Below are 14,848 nucleotides of genomic sequence, written 5' to 3'. Positions count from 1 at the left end.
ATCAGTGTGGTGACCTAGGTCACCACATGGTTCAGCTGTGGAAGTGGGTTCAGAGTGATGACAAACTCATACACATCGAGATGTGTGGTGTTTGTAGTTCTGTAATAAAAGCATATACACATTGACCCATGTCAGGTGAGTGTCCACAACACATTTCCTCCCAATGGAATCCAAGAGTGTCTGGTATAATTAACTCCCCAAGACAGATTTCAGGATTGGTTCTCTGGAAAGTGCAACGCCTACAACACTCCCCTGATTTAGATGCAACACCTGTTCTTTCAATTCCAGGACCTATCCAGAGTCCTTCAGTTATAGTGAGCTTTAAAACAAAATGAGAGTAGTTTATCGTCTAGGAAGAAATGCTGGTGTCACTGCAAATCATTCAGCTGAGAGCTCTGACAGTGGTTAACACAATGGCTGTGAGTCATTGGAGAGGCAGTAGTTTCCATTTGAGAGAGGCCTGTCCAATACAGTTACACTTCACTGTCATTCTGCCTGTCAGTCCACTGTGGAATTCTGACACTCACATGAAGGAGCTGCTGGTATTTCCTGCTAATATTCAATTTGACTGGTTGTATGACAAAGTCTAATAATACATTTTCTATTGCTTTGAAGTAGTTCACAGTGTGACAATCGTGATGTACCTGACCGGGGCACAACCTGCTCCATTCAACCTGCAAAAAGCAATAATTGACCATCTGCAAACCTCCAACTTTGACCTCTCTCCTTCTGTCTCTCTTTCACAGCTATATTTATAAAGAACTTATTCCTCATTCATTATTATGAGAGAGAGAGAGAGGGAGAGAGAGAGCATTTTCTAATTCTTCCTCCTGTGTGGAATAACTAGCCTACAACTTACTTGAGTGCAATGGTTCATATACTAGTTAAATATTTTGTTTTACAAAGGCAAGGAGTTACTGTCATCTGCCTCAAATAGAGCTCAATATATATTTTAATCAAGCCAACTTGGAGTAAAGACAGGAAAATTAAAAAGTACTGTACAAATTCATACCCATGTATTGTGAGCACAATGTATATGGGGTTTGTAATCCGAGTCCACAGTCCACACAATGCCTCTTTTCTGTGGAGGTTTGTAGACCTGTTATACCTTGGTATTCCTGTCCCTTTCACAGGGACTTTGGTTCTGCATGAATAACTGCCTGCGACATTAAGAGGGCATTCAGCTGATGTTTCAAACTAGGTATAAAGTGTTTAGTGTTTGTTTGGGTTTCATTGGAAAATATGAAAACAGACTTAGAAAGTCTTAACTTGTTTACAAAGCCAAGTTGAGCAGAACTAAAATGTACCATGTCGATAGAATATGTAAATCTTGAGGAACATTTCACTCATGTGGTGCTGGTATTAACTACATTACACAGCATTTACACTATATGTAAATCCTGAGATGCTACTTTTGCAAACAAAAAAACAATTAAATGATGTTTTCAATTACATGATCATTTGGGATTTCTTTTAACATATACATTATGACAGTGAACATTGGGCAAAGAGAAAATAATCCCTTAAAAAGTCTGTTTAGTTAGTTGTCATATTTAGTTTTTTGTTATGACATTATAGATTACTGCTGTGTATGGATACATTTCAAACTAGGACAATTGTTTGATTCTGTGTGTGTCACTAAACTTACATGAATATGAATATTACTTGGGAGGGTTTCTCTTCTGATGAACTTTTGGATTTGATCAGTCAGGGCCAGTGATGTGGGGGACGACACCCATGCAGCAGAGAACTGGATGCTTGGTGCGTAACCGTGCACTCTCCCGAGTTTAAGAAGAACCCTGCCAGGCTGCCAAAAATAGTCAAATCTTTATGGATGGCCACTGACCAACGGCCACTGACGTGTGTAGGATTTCTCCCGGTGCTGCTGATGGTTAATTTGACTGTGACAGATGGTCAGTGTTTTTGTGTGGGAGAAGGAGAGAGGGAGAGCAAGGCAAAGAGCACTGGCCTCCTGGATGGTTTTTGGGTCATTTTGGTTAAAGGGAATGGCATCCCTCCTCATCCTCCGACAAATCGCCTACTGAATATGAATGTTAAAGGCTTGTGTTTGCAGAGGGTTGCATGGTTGTACTGCAGCCTGGTGTCATTTTCATGTGATTTAATGGGGGCAAGCAGTGAGTGAACAGCCGTGTGTGACTGCACTGCGCTCTGATGTGGCTCCTGTCAGAGGCTGCTGGTTTAACAACATATCAGTCCTTTTGCCTGCAGATACTGCAAACTTAATGAACTGCAGAGGCTTTCATACAATGTAAAGCAGCTTTGTACAGCAGATACAGATAAGAATAACCCACATTCATTCATAGATCAATGCCAACTTATTTACTGACTCTCCTGCTTTGAACACATTAAACCTTGTTTCCTGTGCCGATATTGATTGGAGAGTGTTACATTGAAATGAATTATTTATAATTTAAGCATCAATCTGTTGCTGTAGCACAGGGGTCAGCAACCTTTTTGACAATAAGTGCCAATGTGAAATTTCCTTGTTAATTAGTGTGCCATATCAACATTTTTTTATATTAAGTTTTATTATTGAACCACATTAATATTTCCAACAGACATGCCATTTTATTCCATCCATATTGGCTATAGAACAACACTTTAAAGAAACGTGTTTATCTCATTATGATTGCAATAATAAGTTGTCATTAAGGTTTTTGGCAGTGGCAAAGACTTTGAGAGAGTTGGCTTCTCATACCTGGACACTGCACGTTTGATTGATTCTCCCTTGTCTGCCTGATCTTTGAAACGTCTTTCGTGCCTTGTTTCAAAGTGGCGCTTCACACTGGACGTTCGGCACGCAACATTTTCAAAACATAACGTGCACACAGCACGGTCCTTATGAAAAACAAAGCCACAGTCTTCTGCAGATGAGGGTTGAAATGCCTGTGCCTTCAGTTTTTTTAGCTAGCAGGCATGCCATCACCAATACACGTGAACGGCTGCACTTCACGGAGATTCATGTGGGAAAATGCGAGCAGCGCCGGCTGGGAGGCTTCTTCTTCTTATTATTTAATGGCGATTGGCATCCAGCCTATGGCGCATTACTGGCACCTAGTGGCTGGGAGGTGTTAACATCAAGCTAAATAATACAGGCTGCGTGACGGCAAAACCTTTGAACATTTCTTTAATAAGAAATCGCCTGTGTGCCAATGATTATGGCGCCGCGGGCCATCATTGGCACGCGTGCCTTAGGTTGCTGACCCCTGCTGTAGCACTTCTGCAGCAACTACTTAGTTATTCAGTAGCTGTAGTGCATCATTCGCTCAGCTGACAAGATCATCGGCTCCAGGCTGCCCCCCATTGATCAATTGCGTTCCACCAGGGCCAAGTAGTGTGCAGGCAAGATAATCTCCGACCCATCCCACCCTGGACATGGACTCTTTGAACTTTGTCCCTCAGGCAAAAGAAAGAGATCCATAAAAACCTCCATGAGCAGACTCAAGAACTTCTCTCAGAAGCTGTCATCCTGCGGTCAAACAACGGCTCTACTCTGTGTGTCACAATCCCAACTCCACCACAATATTATTGACCTATTGGTCACATGAATGTAGAGAGGCATACACACTCTATGTTGAAGGGTCGACTCAAAAAAGTTCCTCTTTGATAAAGCTTGTTGTTAGAACTGGATCAGGTGAGTCCTGAACCATCCCTTAGTAATGCTGCTTTAGGCCTAGACTTCTGGGAGAACTCCCATCTTGCACTGAGCACTTCTCTCCCTTTCCTGCCCCCCCCCCCCCCCATGTACACTTATCACATTACTACATGTCCTTTCCACCCACCTCTCTTCTCTCCCCCTTTACTCTCACTCCAACTGGTCGAGGCAGATGGCAGAGTCTGGTTCTGGTGGCATCTTCCTGTTAAAAGGGAGTTTTTTCTCTCCACAGTGGCCAAGTACTTACTCATTGTGTGAATGTTGGGGTTCTCCATGGGGGTTGCCTTGCTCGGGCATCCGGGGCTGTAGCCCCGAATAATTTTACCAGTTGCTACTTTCACTGGTATGTCACATTAAGCTCTATGACATCATTAGATAATATATACTGAAGCAGTTGTGTAAGCAGCAAGTGAAGCTACAGTAAAATACACTATAAACAGTTGTATATAAGGGATGTTAGATATATTGTGAGAGCTTGTTTCTCTCTGGATCATTAAAGCATTTGAGATCTTAAGAGGGAAAAAGCTTTTAACAACATTTTCAATAAATAAATGTTTTTTCATAAGCAAAACATTTTCAAAACCACTGGTTGAGTCTTTAACAGTCTTTTAGAGTGTTTTAACAGCTTATTATATGATCTATTGTTTAATCAGTTCAGGTAAAAAAAGGGGAAAATAGGAAAAGGTAAAACCAGAGTTAGTTGTGGGTTAAGGTCAGTAGGGTTAAGCATAACACAACAATTTGATTAAATTATGGAATGGTGATTAGCCTGACTGATCACATGTGCAGTGACAGGGTGTACTCACAGATGCACATCAACAACCATGTTAGAAGTCTGAGTCATACTAATCACACACACACACACACACACACACACACACACACACACACACACATTAACACGGAGAGTATGTTAGTTTGATCAGCACTTAATTTGTTTTCTTCAACGGTGTAAAAAGTTCCCATCCCCCCACTCAAAACTTTAATCATTAGCAATAATATGATGATGATAAAAAAATAAAGGTCACCATGATATCTTCAGCTGTCTCTTGTTTATTTATCCATACCCCCCCCCCCCCCCCCCCCTGCTGTGGGTCTATGCTGCCCCCAAGTTTGAGAGCCACTGCTTTATTACAGGACACTGGTATATGTGTGTAGTGCCCCGCCCCAGTTATCAATAACCTGTTAAGACTTTTAGTAGAGATGAAAACAACATGATCTGGGGAAATATTGAATAATCAATAAAAGGTAATTCTCCCTGATTACCTGGGTTCGTGTGCGGAGCACCTAACTGGGAGTTGGGCCTTGTAAACACCCCCACCCCTCCCGACCCCCATTGTGCTTTTGCTCGAGCTGCTTTCACGGGCAAAAATCTATAACCAGCAAGTACAATCTAATTTCTCTCTGCCCTGCCAGTTTAAATAGCCTGCATTGAATTAAGTCGGTAAAAACAGAAATCGATCTTCCCGTTGGCCATCTCACTGCGGCACCTTGCACCAATGGGCCCATAATCACTGCTGAGCCCTGGGAGATATTAACCAACAGAGAGGGGACAGGAGTGGAGAGTATATGTTGGTGTTTGTGTGTGTGGAAGAGAGAGATACACACTTATCTGAGAGAAAAATAAATATTGCTCAATTGGTTTTCAATATGTTTAATCAGCTGTCACAACAGTCTTTCAGAGGCATTAAAGATATTAAAACCCTGATTTATATAAAGCACAATATTCCTTTGAAGTTAATATGAGCAGATCAATTCCACTTATTCAGTTAGAATGAATACTTCATTCAGTCGAGTCATCTTTGGTTCTCATTCGCTTTCCTCATGCACTGATGGACACACACACACACACAGACACGCTCACACTTTGTCTCTCTTTTGCCTCTCCCTCCCATTCAAACACTCATTAACGGTCTACTCTATCTCTTCTCACCAACAGTGTAGGAACATGGATCAATACAAGTTTGTGTTGTGATTCTCCACTTTGAGTGCCTCGCTCTCTGTGTGCCTCCCCCCTCCCCCTCCATTTCATACCCCTCCTTCTCTCCTTCCAGACCTGGAGCACTTCAACAAAAACATGAGCAGAGTGATGTGCATTTGTTGTGTAAATCTACACGTTGGACCTGGAATTAACATCCACTGATTGATCGGATTCCAAGTGAACAGCAGTAAATACACGTGTGAACGCATCCAAATGCGTCCTCAGTGCGTCTTGAGGTCCGATCACTCAGACCACATTCAGAGTTGGTCTGGGACACATTACTACATTATTTGAGCTCTGTGAACACTGGTCCTTCATATGTATGACTTTTAATAATAAATAATAATAATAATATCTTGCATTTATATAGCGCCTTTCAAGAGACCCAAGGACGTTTACTCAGCTGATGTCCTCTGACCCACTACTGTTTCACAATGAATCAATGAATTTGTTTGTGGCCACAGCCACAATATCCACTTTGACCACCACATAATTTCTATATTTTTTCAAATGGGTAAATTCTTATGCCGAGCTGTGCACAGCACATTCAGGAGACATTTTAATGTCAAATGCGAACAGATGAACTTAGAGCTGTCCTCTTGTGAAACACAATTTCCCCCTGGGATCAATAAAGTATTTCTGATTCTGATGAACTTAGAGCTGTCCACTTGTGATTGGCTGTCTCAAGACAGATGTTAAACTGCCTGTATACATTTTTCTGTGTGTTGAGGGATTGCAACCCAAATTTTTGATGTGATGACTACCAATATAATGTATCCTATATTTTGTTAAGAGGATGTATTTTTCTTAATTGTCAGTAATAATCAGTGAAACACCTTTAAAAAATAATCATGTAACAGACATTAATGCCCTTGTCCTTCAAGCATCTGTGTTATAGCCTTGTAACATAGTCCTGTCTTGGGGAATAAGACCAATAAGTGTTGAATAAGACCTCTGTAGATTCTGCTGCGTGTGACACTGTGTAAGAAAAAGGGAAAGTGATGGTGAGTAATGCTCGGCCAATGGTTGCTTGCCTCAATAACACGTACTGTATAATCATCGATGTTGGCAGTTGATGCTTGAGGCCCATTCAGCGTGGGAGACGCTGACACGCACACACAGTTGATTCAAAGCACACTGAACAAATTGAAAGGTGGATGACAGTATTTGTTATTCATAGTTTGGGCCTGTGTGTGATGTTTTTGCAAGTGCCTCCATTTGCATGACTGTCAAATAATGCACATGTAACTGGTAATCACCACAGCTTTTAAGTTGCCAATTGTTGAATAGAGGTGTAGAGAAGTTTATTTTTATGTTTTAACAAACATTTAGGCTACATATCACATGGGATGGATGAAACTGATACGGTGGTGGTTTTCCTTCTTTTTTTTTTTTCAGTTGCATTTTAGTATCACAAAGTTCCCTCAATGCTATGTAGATGTATTCAATTTGGCTCGTGCTGTATGTATTCTGTTTATGATTAAAAGTTATAGGCTTTAGGGCAGACTGAAACAAATAATGAGTGTCTGATGTGCACTTTATGCAGAGGAAGTATGGAGACTCATTTTTACACAAACTCTCTGCTGAGACATTTACTCAGCTATTGTGAGACCCAGACTTTGAATTAGTGTCGACTTGAGGAGGATCTAATGACAAGATCCCTGGCAGAACCTTCTCTTCGAGCAGATTTTCCCCACAACAAACCAGCTCTTATTATCAACACTCACTTTCATTTACAAGCCGTCAGCTCTCCCTCTTTTTAAAAATGTATTTATTGCTTTGCGGTGGCAGAGAATTGCCTAAACTTGATGAGATCGCACACACACGCTCAATCTTTCGTGTGTCCGTCATTCGGGAGCTATCAAAGCGATGTCATTTAGGTGGAATGTGACTCGAAGGCATCATTTATAATCGAAGAAATAATCACAAAACATTCAGGCCTCGAGGGATCCCCAACACAATTTGGTTGTGCCACAGATCCTTCATCCTGCCGCCTGCCTGTCATTCTCAACGCCTGTTCCCACTCACATCTGGGAGCTATCGGGGGCTAATTAGCAGCTAATCAATGTTTAATTAAAATGGGGTTGTTAATTAAAATGACTGGTGGAGGGCTTTGGGACCTTCTTTCTCTGTCTGACACCTCAGGTGCTGTAAGAATATGGGGCTGCGCTCAGGGAACACAGGGAGATCTGCCAAACTGTAACTTTGCTAACTTCAGAAAGAGAGTTTGAAAAGCCATTAAAAGAAAATTGAATTGAAACTCTCACATCGAGTTGATAAGTGAGAAATTGTACAGCCAGTGTTTTCAAAAAACCCTGAGGTATCATTGCCTCTGTTGTATTCACGGATGAGGGAGCGGACCTTGGTCTTAGTTATGATATGTGTGCTCTATGTGAGACTGAGAATGGAGCGTAGGCCTATAACCCAGAGTAAGAGAATGTACTATAAATGACCTCATGGTGGAGATATTTTCCTCTGGGTGCAGGTAATCCATACTTGTAGAGGATGACGGATAGCCTTTTGACTTGTTTTTAGTGGCTTTGATTGAATATCAGTCTCCACTGTCTTGTTTCCAGTAGAACAAATGAGTTTCAGTGTGAGTAGCCACCAGCGCTGGGCCTGCTTCTTTAAAATGAGGTGTTTTTATCTGGTGCCTCTGCTGGGAGTGAATGGAAGTTTGGTGAGGGACAGAAGAGGTTTTGAAATGACACGAACAGAGCAGCACGTGAGTTTGTTTGTGTGTGTGTGTGTGTGTGTGTGTGTGTGTGTGTGTGTGCGCGCCCGCGTGGGCTCTCCGGGCATGCCAAGAAGCTGTATTTTTAAGCCATGGCAAATTGGAAACAAAGTACAACAGGACTCTCATAATAAAAATATCCCTTTTATTGTAGCCAGTGATTAACACTGACCTTTAACTGAGAAAGAGACGTGGTTAAGTTAGGAGGAAGGCAGTGAGAGAGAGAGAGAAACGGAAGATAGAAGAGAGAAAATGACACAGGGAGGTGCGACAGATCACAGTAATTAATGTCTATCGGAGACATAAAGGTGTTATGCAAATTAAAGATGAAATCCAAAGCTCAACTCACCCTTGAGACTAAATCTGCAGCCAGATATGTGGGAACACACACACACACACACACACACACACACACACACACACACACACACACACACACACATTTGTACAGCTATCTTAGTGAGGACATTCGTTGACATAATGCATTCCCTAGCCCCTTACCCTAACAATAACCATCCAAACTAAATGCCTAACCCTAACCTTTAACCTAACCTAAACCTGATTCCAACCCTAAAACCAAGTGTTACCCCCCAAATAGTCCATTAAAGAGGGGACACAAAGTGAGGACCGGCCAAAATGTCCTCACTTTCCCAAAATGTCCTCACTCCGTTGGCTATATGATCAAACCGGTCCTCACAAAGAAGCTGTGCAAACACACACACACACACACACACACACACACACACACACACACACACACACACACACACACACACACTCACAAGCATACACTTATTGTACATTGGTGTTTCACTAGCATTTTGTTCTTTGTAACAGCATATTGAAAACACATTACAATGCACAGTGTGAAGAACCCACACTGTCTCCTACAGATTACACTCCCACTGCATTCTCAGTTACATTCTGTAAGGAACCTATTTTCTCTCAGGTTTAAGGACATATTATGTCAAACAGTAGCAATATTTTCCTGACACAATGAACTTGTATCACATTAAATGCTAAATATTAAATGGAGAATCTTAAACAGTGTGCTTTCACAAAATAATTGCAACATTTACACAAAATTCATTATATCTCACTTTCACTACCCAATTTGACTGTTATAAGGCCATGGGATGGGTGTTATTAATCCACATGTCCCATACATGTGGACCAGTAGGACCCTATTCAACCTACTAGTAGGTTCAGGAGGCTGTTATCACCCTTTTATCTCAAAGATCCAGTTCATGGAGCCCAGTAGATACAGAGAGTCTTTTATCAGACACTTTGAAATGTATCAGTATATTTAGTGTTATTATGATGAAAGTCAGAAATAAGTGAGATTTAAAACATAGACATGGTTTGTGAACTTTACCTAAACGCAATATCACAAGTCAAATGGCTGTGGGATTAATATTTACACAGTGTGATTGCTATAGGATATCAGACAGAATAAGTTAATTGGCTCTAACGCATATGGTAATCAGACTACAGTCATTACAAGTCAGTAATGAGTGAATTCACACTATGACCATAGTTTGTTAACTTGTATGTTGGTTAAGTCACAATGATTTTATTTTCACAGTTCATGGACACAGCCTTGGCCCTGGATTAATTGCAGAGAGCTATTTGGAGGCCCAGTAAATCAAAGTTCTTTTGTTGTATGTCTGTATATGAAGTGGAAATAGTGGAATTACTACATTTACATCATTGGAAAGGTGTGGACCAGGAGAATAACATTATGTCAGTCTGTAGATTGTAAATGAGTCCAGCTTTAAAATATTGACCTATGAACCTTGATTTCAGTGAATTTTTGAAGGCAACAGAAGGGGCTACTGATAACTGTTATAGAGACCTCTTGAGTTTTTAGCCTGAATGTCAGCTGTGGTCCATGCGCTAACATGGCTCCAGAGGAGGATATCAGAGGACATTTAGGCTAAACCCATGGTGTGAACGATGCCGTTTTGAGTTGAATTTGAATGTTGAGGCTAATGGCACTTGGATGACACCACAGGAGCAGTATTTATGTTTTTTTCTGTTTGAAGAATTGGTCACCATTGGACTTAATTGTATAGATTTGGCTACAAAGCTCCAAAAGGGTTTTGTGGACTGAAACACTTAAGTTAATCACCAAACTTGAGTGAAATTCTGCACACTCTGATAAATCATTGTTCAAGAGCAGCATTGATGACATTAGGACTTTTTACCATGCTTTGTAGTTTCGATCCTAAAGCTTTGGAAGCCAAAGCTGCTTTCAGACATGCACTGAAATCTGGAGATCCTCCGCAGTGTATGAGTGAACACAAACGTCAGTGTGAGAGCCTCTGAGGTTTCTCCGGACTCTCTCCGTCTCCTGGCCCCCGAGTATAATGTCCACAGAAAATCCAGAGGAGCAGATGTGTGACACACAAAAAAAGACACCAAAAACACTGGACCCAATTCTCCAGCGATCCTCAGCAGGACATGTCTGAAAATGGGCTTAATACTTTAAACAGCTCTGTCTTTAAAGGCTGTGACTTTTTTTTTTTTTTGCATGCCCTGCTTTTATGTGCTCATAACAGTTTATTCAAGGATGTCTTTACTGTTCAAGTCCTGTGTAAAATGAAGTGTGTTAAATAAAATTTGGATGATGAGAATGTCATTACATCCTTGAATAATTAGATGAATTGAAAGAAAAAGACTGAAAATGAGATATAATTAAAAATGTAATACTGTGACCTCAAATGGTGAAACAGTCGGCCTTCTTGTGAAAAATCTTTTTCACCCAAAGATGTGTGTATGTCACATGTGTGTATGAGCTAGTGTAGAATCTGCATGTATATTGTTGTGAACTATACTGGTACTAATTCAGTTCTTCCCCTGGTGACAGCTTAGTAGTAAGTATAAGTTCAACCCATAGATTGGGAAACAAAAAGGAGGGAGAGGGAACCAGGAAGAAGACAGCCAGAAGAAGAGAGGAGATGAAGGGTAAACCAGAGTACTTCAAACAGCTCTCAGCTCGTTCCATGTGCAGTAATAATAAATGCAGCTTCATTATTTAGCTGTGTATGTCTGTAGTGTTGCTGCTGCTGCCAGTTACACTGCAAACCCCCTGCCTACTTATCACTCTGTTATTCTCCTATTTACTAATCCAGGAGAGAGAGAAAACCTGTTTGTGTATGTGTGGGCATACACAATCCTGCCTGGTGCATGTGAGGAAATGTGCATGTGTGCGTGCGTTTCTGTGTTTGTGTGAGTGTGTATCTATTTTGCCAAGTGAGATGATTATCTATTTACAGATGCAACCCACAAACTCCCATGACCCTGTATTTTGGAAACTGGATGAGAGAGCGATAGAGACAGAGAAACACAGAGTGAAAGTAAGACACAGGCAGACATGTTAGGGTTTTACTGTCGTTCCCTGTGCTAGTACTTCATCAAGCCCTCTCCTTCATCATGTCACGTTCCTCTGCAAACTCTGACGGGTGTAGTGTAGACAGGAAACCAAAACAAGGGATGACGCTCTTCAAATCAAACTGCTTTCAACCAAAGGAAAGTGAGGTTAACCTTTTCTTGTAATTGCTTTAAGGTAATTAGATAAAACTCCTCACTGCACAAAAAATAATGAAAGCTACATTGAGAAGTCATAACATTAATATAATATAATTATACATCTACCATATAACATGTGACCATATAACTACACTGCAACTAGTAAAGTTGTTTTATATTTTATTTTCTTGGTGATATAGATCCATGCCATTATGTAATATTGGAAAAAGTTCAGAAGAATAGTGCATTAAATGCTTGTTTTTGTTTCTTCTTTTAAACTTAGCAACTTAGGTATTGTACCTGTGGGAACAGGGGCGGCTCCTGGCATCGCAAAATGCCGAGACGGCGGCACAGGAGGCTGATTTATCATGAGGTGATACATGCAATGTTAACCAATGCAAGAAGACCATCATCGTCTGGCGGCTGCTCGCACAAGAATTGGTGCTTCCGCCTCCGGTGTGTCCCCGACGTTCACGCTGCGGGGTTAGACTGCGGTTACAGTCAAAGATGAGTCAAAAAAGGATAAAATTATTGGGTGCACAATTCAGAAAGCGCCGCAAAGTAGAGGAGGAGAAGAAAGAACAATATAGAGGTAAGAATCACCACGATTGTGCACATCTTTAATGTTTATTTTTGTCGACATGAATAGCTAGCTAGCTGTCAGTACAGCGGATTTCAGACTCTTTTTCTATATTTTATTATATGTTTATATTATTTTTTATGGCCTACAATTTTGTCTGCCTTGGTGTGCATCTGTACACAGTCCAAAAGTTCTTCGGGGCTGCCTGACAATTTGCGTGTGTATGTTGGGGGGCGCCAATCTGAAATCTCGCCAAGGGCTCCAACATTGCCAGGGCCGGCCCTGTGTGGGAAGGTGTTAACACCAGCTGCTCACAGCTGTTAACCTCCTGGGTGCTGAGGGTGAGAGGTGAGTTTGGTAGCCTGGAGGAGTGTTCAGACGGTCAGCAGAGTGTCTCAACTCCGCCTGCGTGGACTCCACAGAAGAAATAGAACAAGAGTGCACAGTGACCCTCTGAGGAAAACAAACACATTTCTGTATGTGTGTGTGTCTTTGAGTATTCGTTGTATGCCCAAAGTGGCCTGATGCTCACACCTAATGACCGTTTTGTTGTCAGTCCATTATTCAATCTGACTTTGCCTTTCTGTCCTTCCTCAGTAGTTGTATCATAAATGACCATTCGCATGCTAGATTTGACAAAATGCTGCACTACATTCTAGGAATTTAAGCTGACATTTCTCATTGCACTGGGGAACATGTTCCTTCATTGATGTGAACACAGCCAAGGTAGTTTTCATGAACGGGGAAATTGCATGAATTCATTACATCCACCCATAGTCCATTTAATAAAACACATCTGGTTTCTTTTGGTAAGAGGGATGTCAGATATGTTCTCTCTCAATTGGACATTTGCAACACATACATCTCCTCTGGAGATAATGCGGAGGATCTCTGGAGTTCAGTGCAAGTCTGACAGTGGCTTAACATAGCAGGTTTAAGAATGTTCATGCACCAGGTTTTCCTCCAATTGTTCTTTTGCTGAACTGGGGCGGACAGTATGATGTGAGGCGTGTGCTCAGAGCCGCGAACCCACGGAAAGCTGCCGGCCCTGATGGCGTGATAGGAAGGGTCCTGAAGGAATGTGCAGACCAGCTCTCCAAGGTCTTCACAAAAATCTTCAACCTGTCCCTGACCAAATCCATAATCCCACCTTGCCTGAAGTCTTCCATAATCATCCCAGTACCAAAGAGGAACGCCATCGGTGGCCTCAACGACTACCGTCCGGTTGCACTTGCTCCGGTCATCATGAAGAGCCTGCAACACATTAAAACCAGCCTCCCACAGACCTTGGATCCACACCAGTTTGCCTACAGAGTTAACAGGTCTACTGAAGACGCCATCACCACTGCTCTTCACACTGCAGTGACTCACCTCGAACACCAGTGGGCTATGTGAGGATGCTCTTCATAGACTTCGGCTCTTCATTTAACACTGTCATCCCGGGCAGTCTGGTCACAAAACTGACAGACCTCTGGCTCCCACCAACCACCTGCTACTGGAAGCGACTGAGTCCTGAACTCCACAAAAACCAAAGAAATCATAATAGACTTCCGCAGAGACTGAGCAGACCCTGATCCACTTTACATCAACGAGGACTTCGTGGAAAGGGTCCCTGTCTTCAGGTTCCTGGGCACCCTGATCGCTGAGGACCTCTCCTGGCAGACAACACCACCGCAGCAGTGAAGAAGGCACAGCAGCTGCTCTACTTCCTGAGGAACCTCAGGAAAAACAACCTGCCAAGAAGCTGCTGGTGTCCTTCTATCGCGGCTCCATCGAGAGCGTGCTGACGTACTGCATCTCTGTGTGGTACAATGCATGCTCAGCAGCGAAGAGAGGGTCATCAACACCGCCCAGAGGATCATCGACTGCCCACTGCCCTCCCTGGAGGACTTATTCAGGTCTCGCTGCCGCAGTAGAGCAGCCAACACCATGAAGGACCCTCGAGATCATCTGTTGATGTGACCTGACCTGCTGACCTCTGGCAGAAGCTTCAGGTCAATCAAATCACAGACAAACAGACTGAAAAGCAGCTTCTACCCCACGGCCATAAGAGAACTGACCTCTGCTTGATACCTGACACACTGACAGTTTGGGACCTGAAACATTCACAATGTTTACAGATGTTTACATCCATTGCAATGCACCTTCTGAACATACATGTACACAAATGATCTGCTGTACTGTTTTTATATTTACATTTGTTCTACCTCATATATACACTTTTTTTATAGCACCTTTTTATGCTGTTTTTTATTTATATTATGCACCTTGAGGATTGCTGCTAAATTGCGTTGTACACTGTGCAATGACAATAAAAGGATTCTATTCTATGTTGAAATGTCTTCT

At 42.0% G+C, this 14,848-nt stretch overlaps 1 protein-coding gene across 1 annotated transcript in view; it reads left to right on the top strand.

The window, feature by feature from the left end:
• LOC117753426 (NACHT, LRR and PYD domains-containing protein 3-like) overlaps positions 1 to 14,464 on the top strand; it is a 52,646-nt gene extending 38,182 nt beyond the window's left edge. Inside the window, exons 13-15 of the mRNA XM_034571503.1 lie at positions 13,499 to 13,893; positions 14,165 to 14,290; positions 14,326 to 14,464. Coding sequence (XP_034427394.1) covers positions 13,499 to 13,893; positions 14,165 to 14,290; positions 14,326 to 14,464 — 660 coding nt within the window. The remainder of the gene's footprint in view (positions 1 to 13,498; positions 13,894 to 14,164; positions 14,291 to 14,325) is intronic.
• The last annotated feature ends 384 nt before the right edge of the window (positions 14,465 to 14,848 follow it).

The sequence above is a fragment of the Hippoglossus hippoglossus genome, chromosome 19 (genome assembly GCF_009819705.1).
Source record: "Hippoglossus hippoglossus isolate fHipHip1 chromosome 19, fHipHip1.pri, whole genome shotgun sequence".
Taxonomy (NCBI): domain Eukaryota; kingdom Metazoa; phylum Chordata; class Actinopteri; order Pleuronectiformes; family Pleuronectidae; genus Hippoglossus; species Hippoglossus hippoglossus.
The sequence above is the reverse complement of the archived record's forward strand: the minus strand, read 5'-3'. Positions and strand labels throughout refer to the sequence as shown.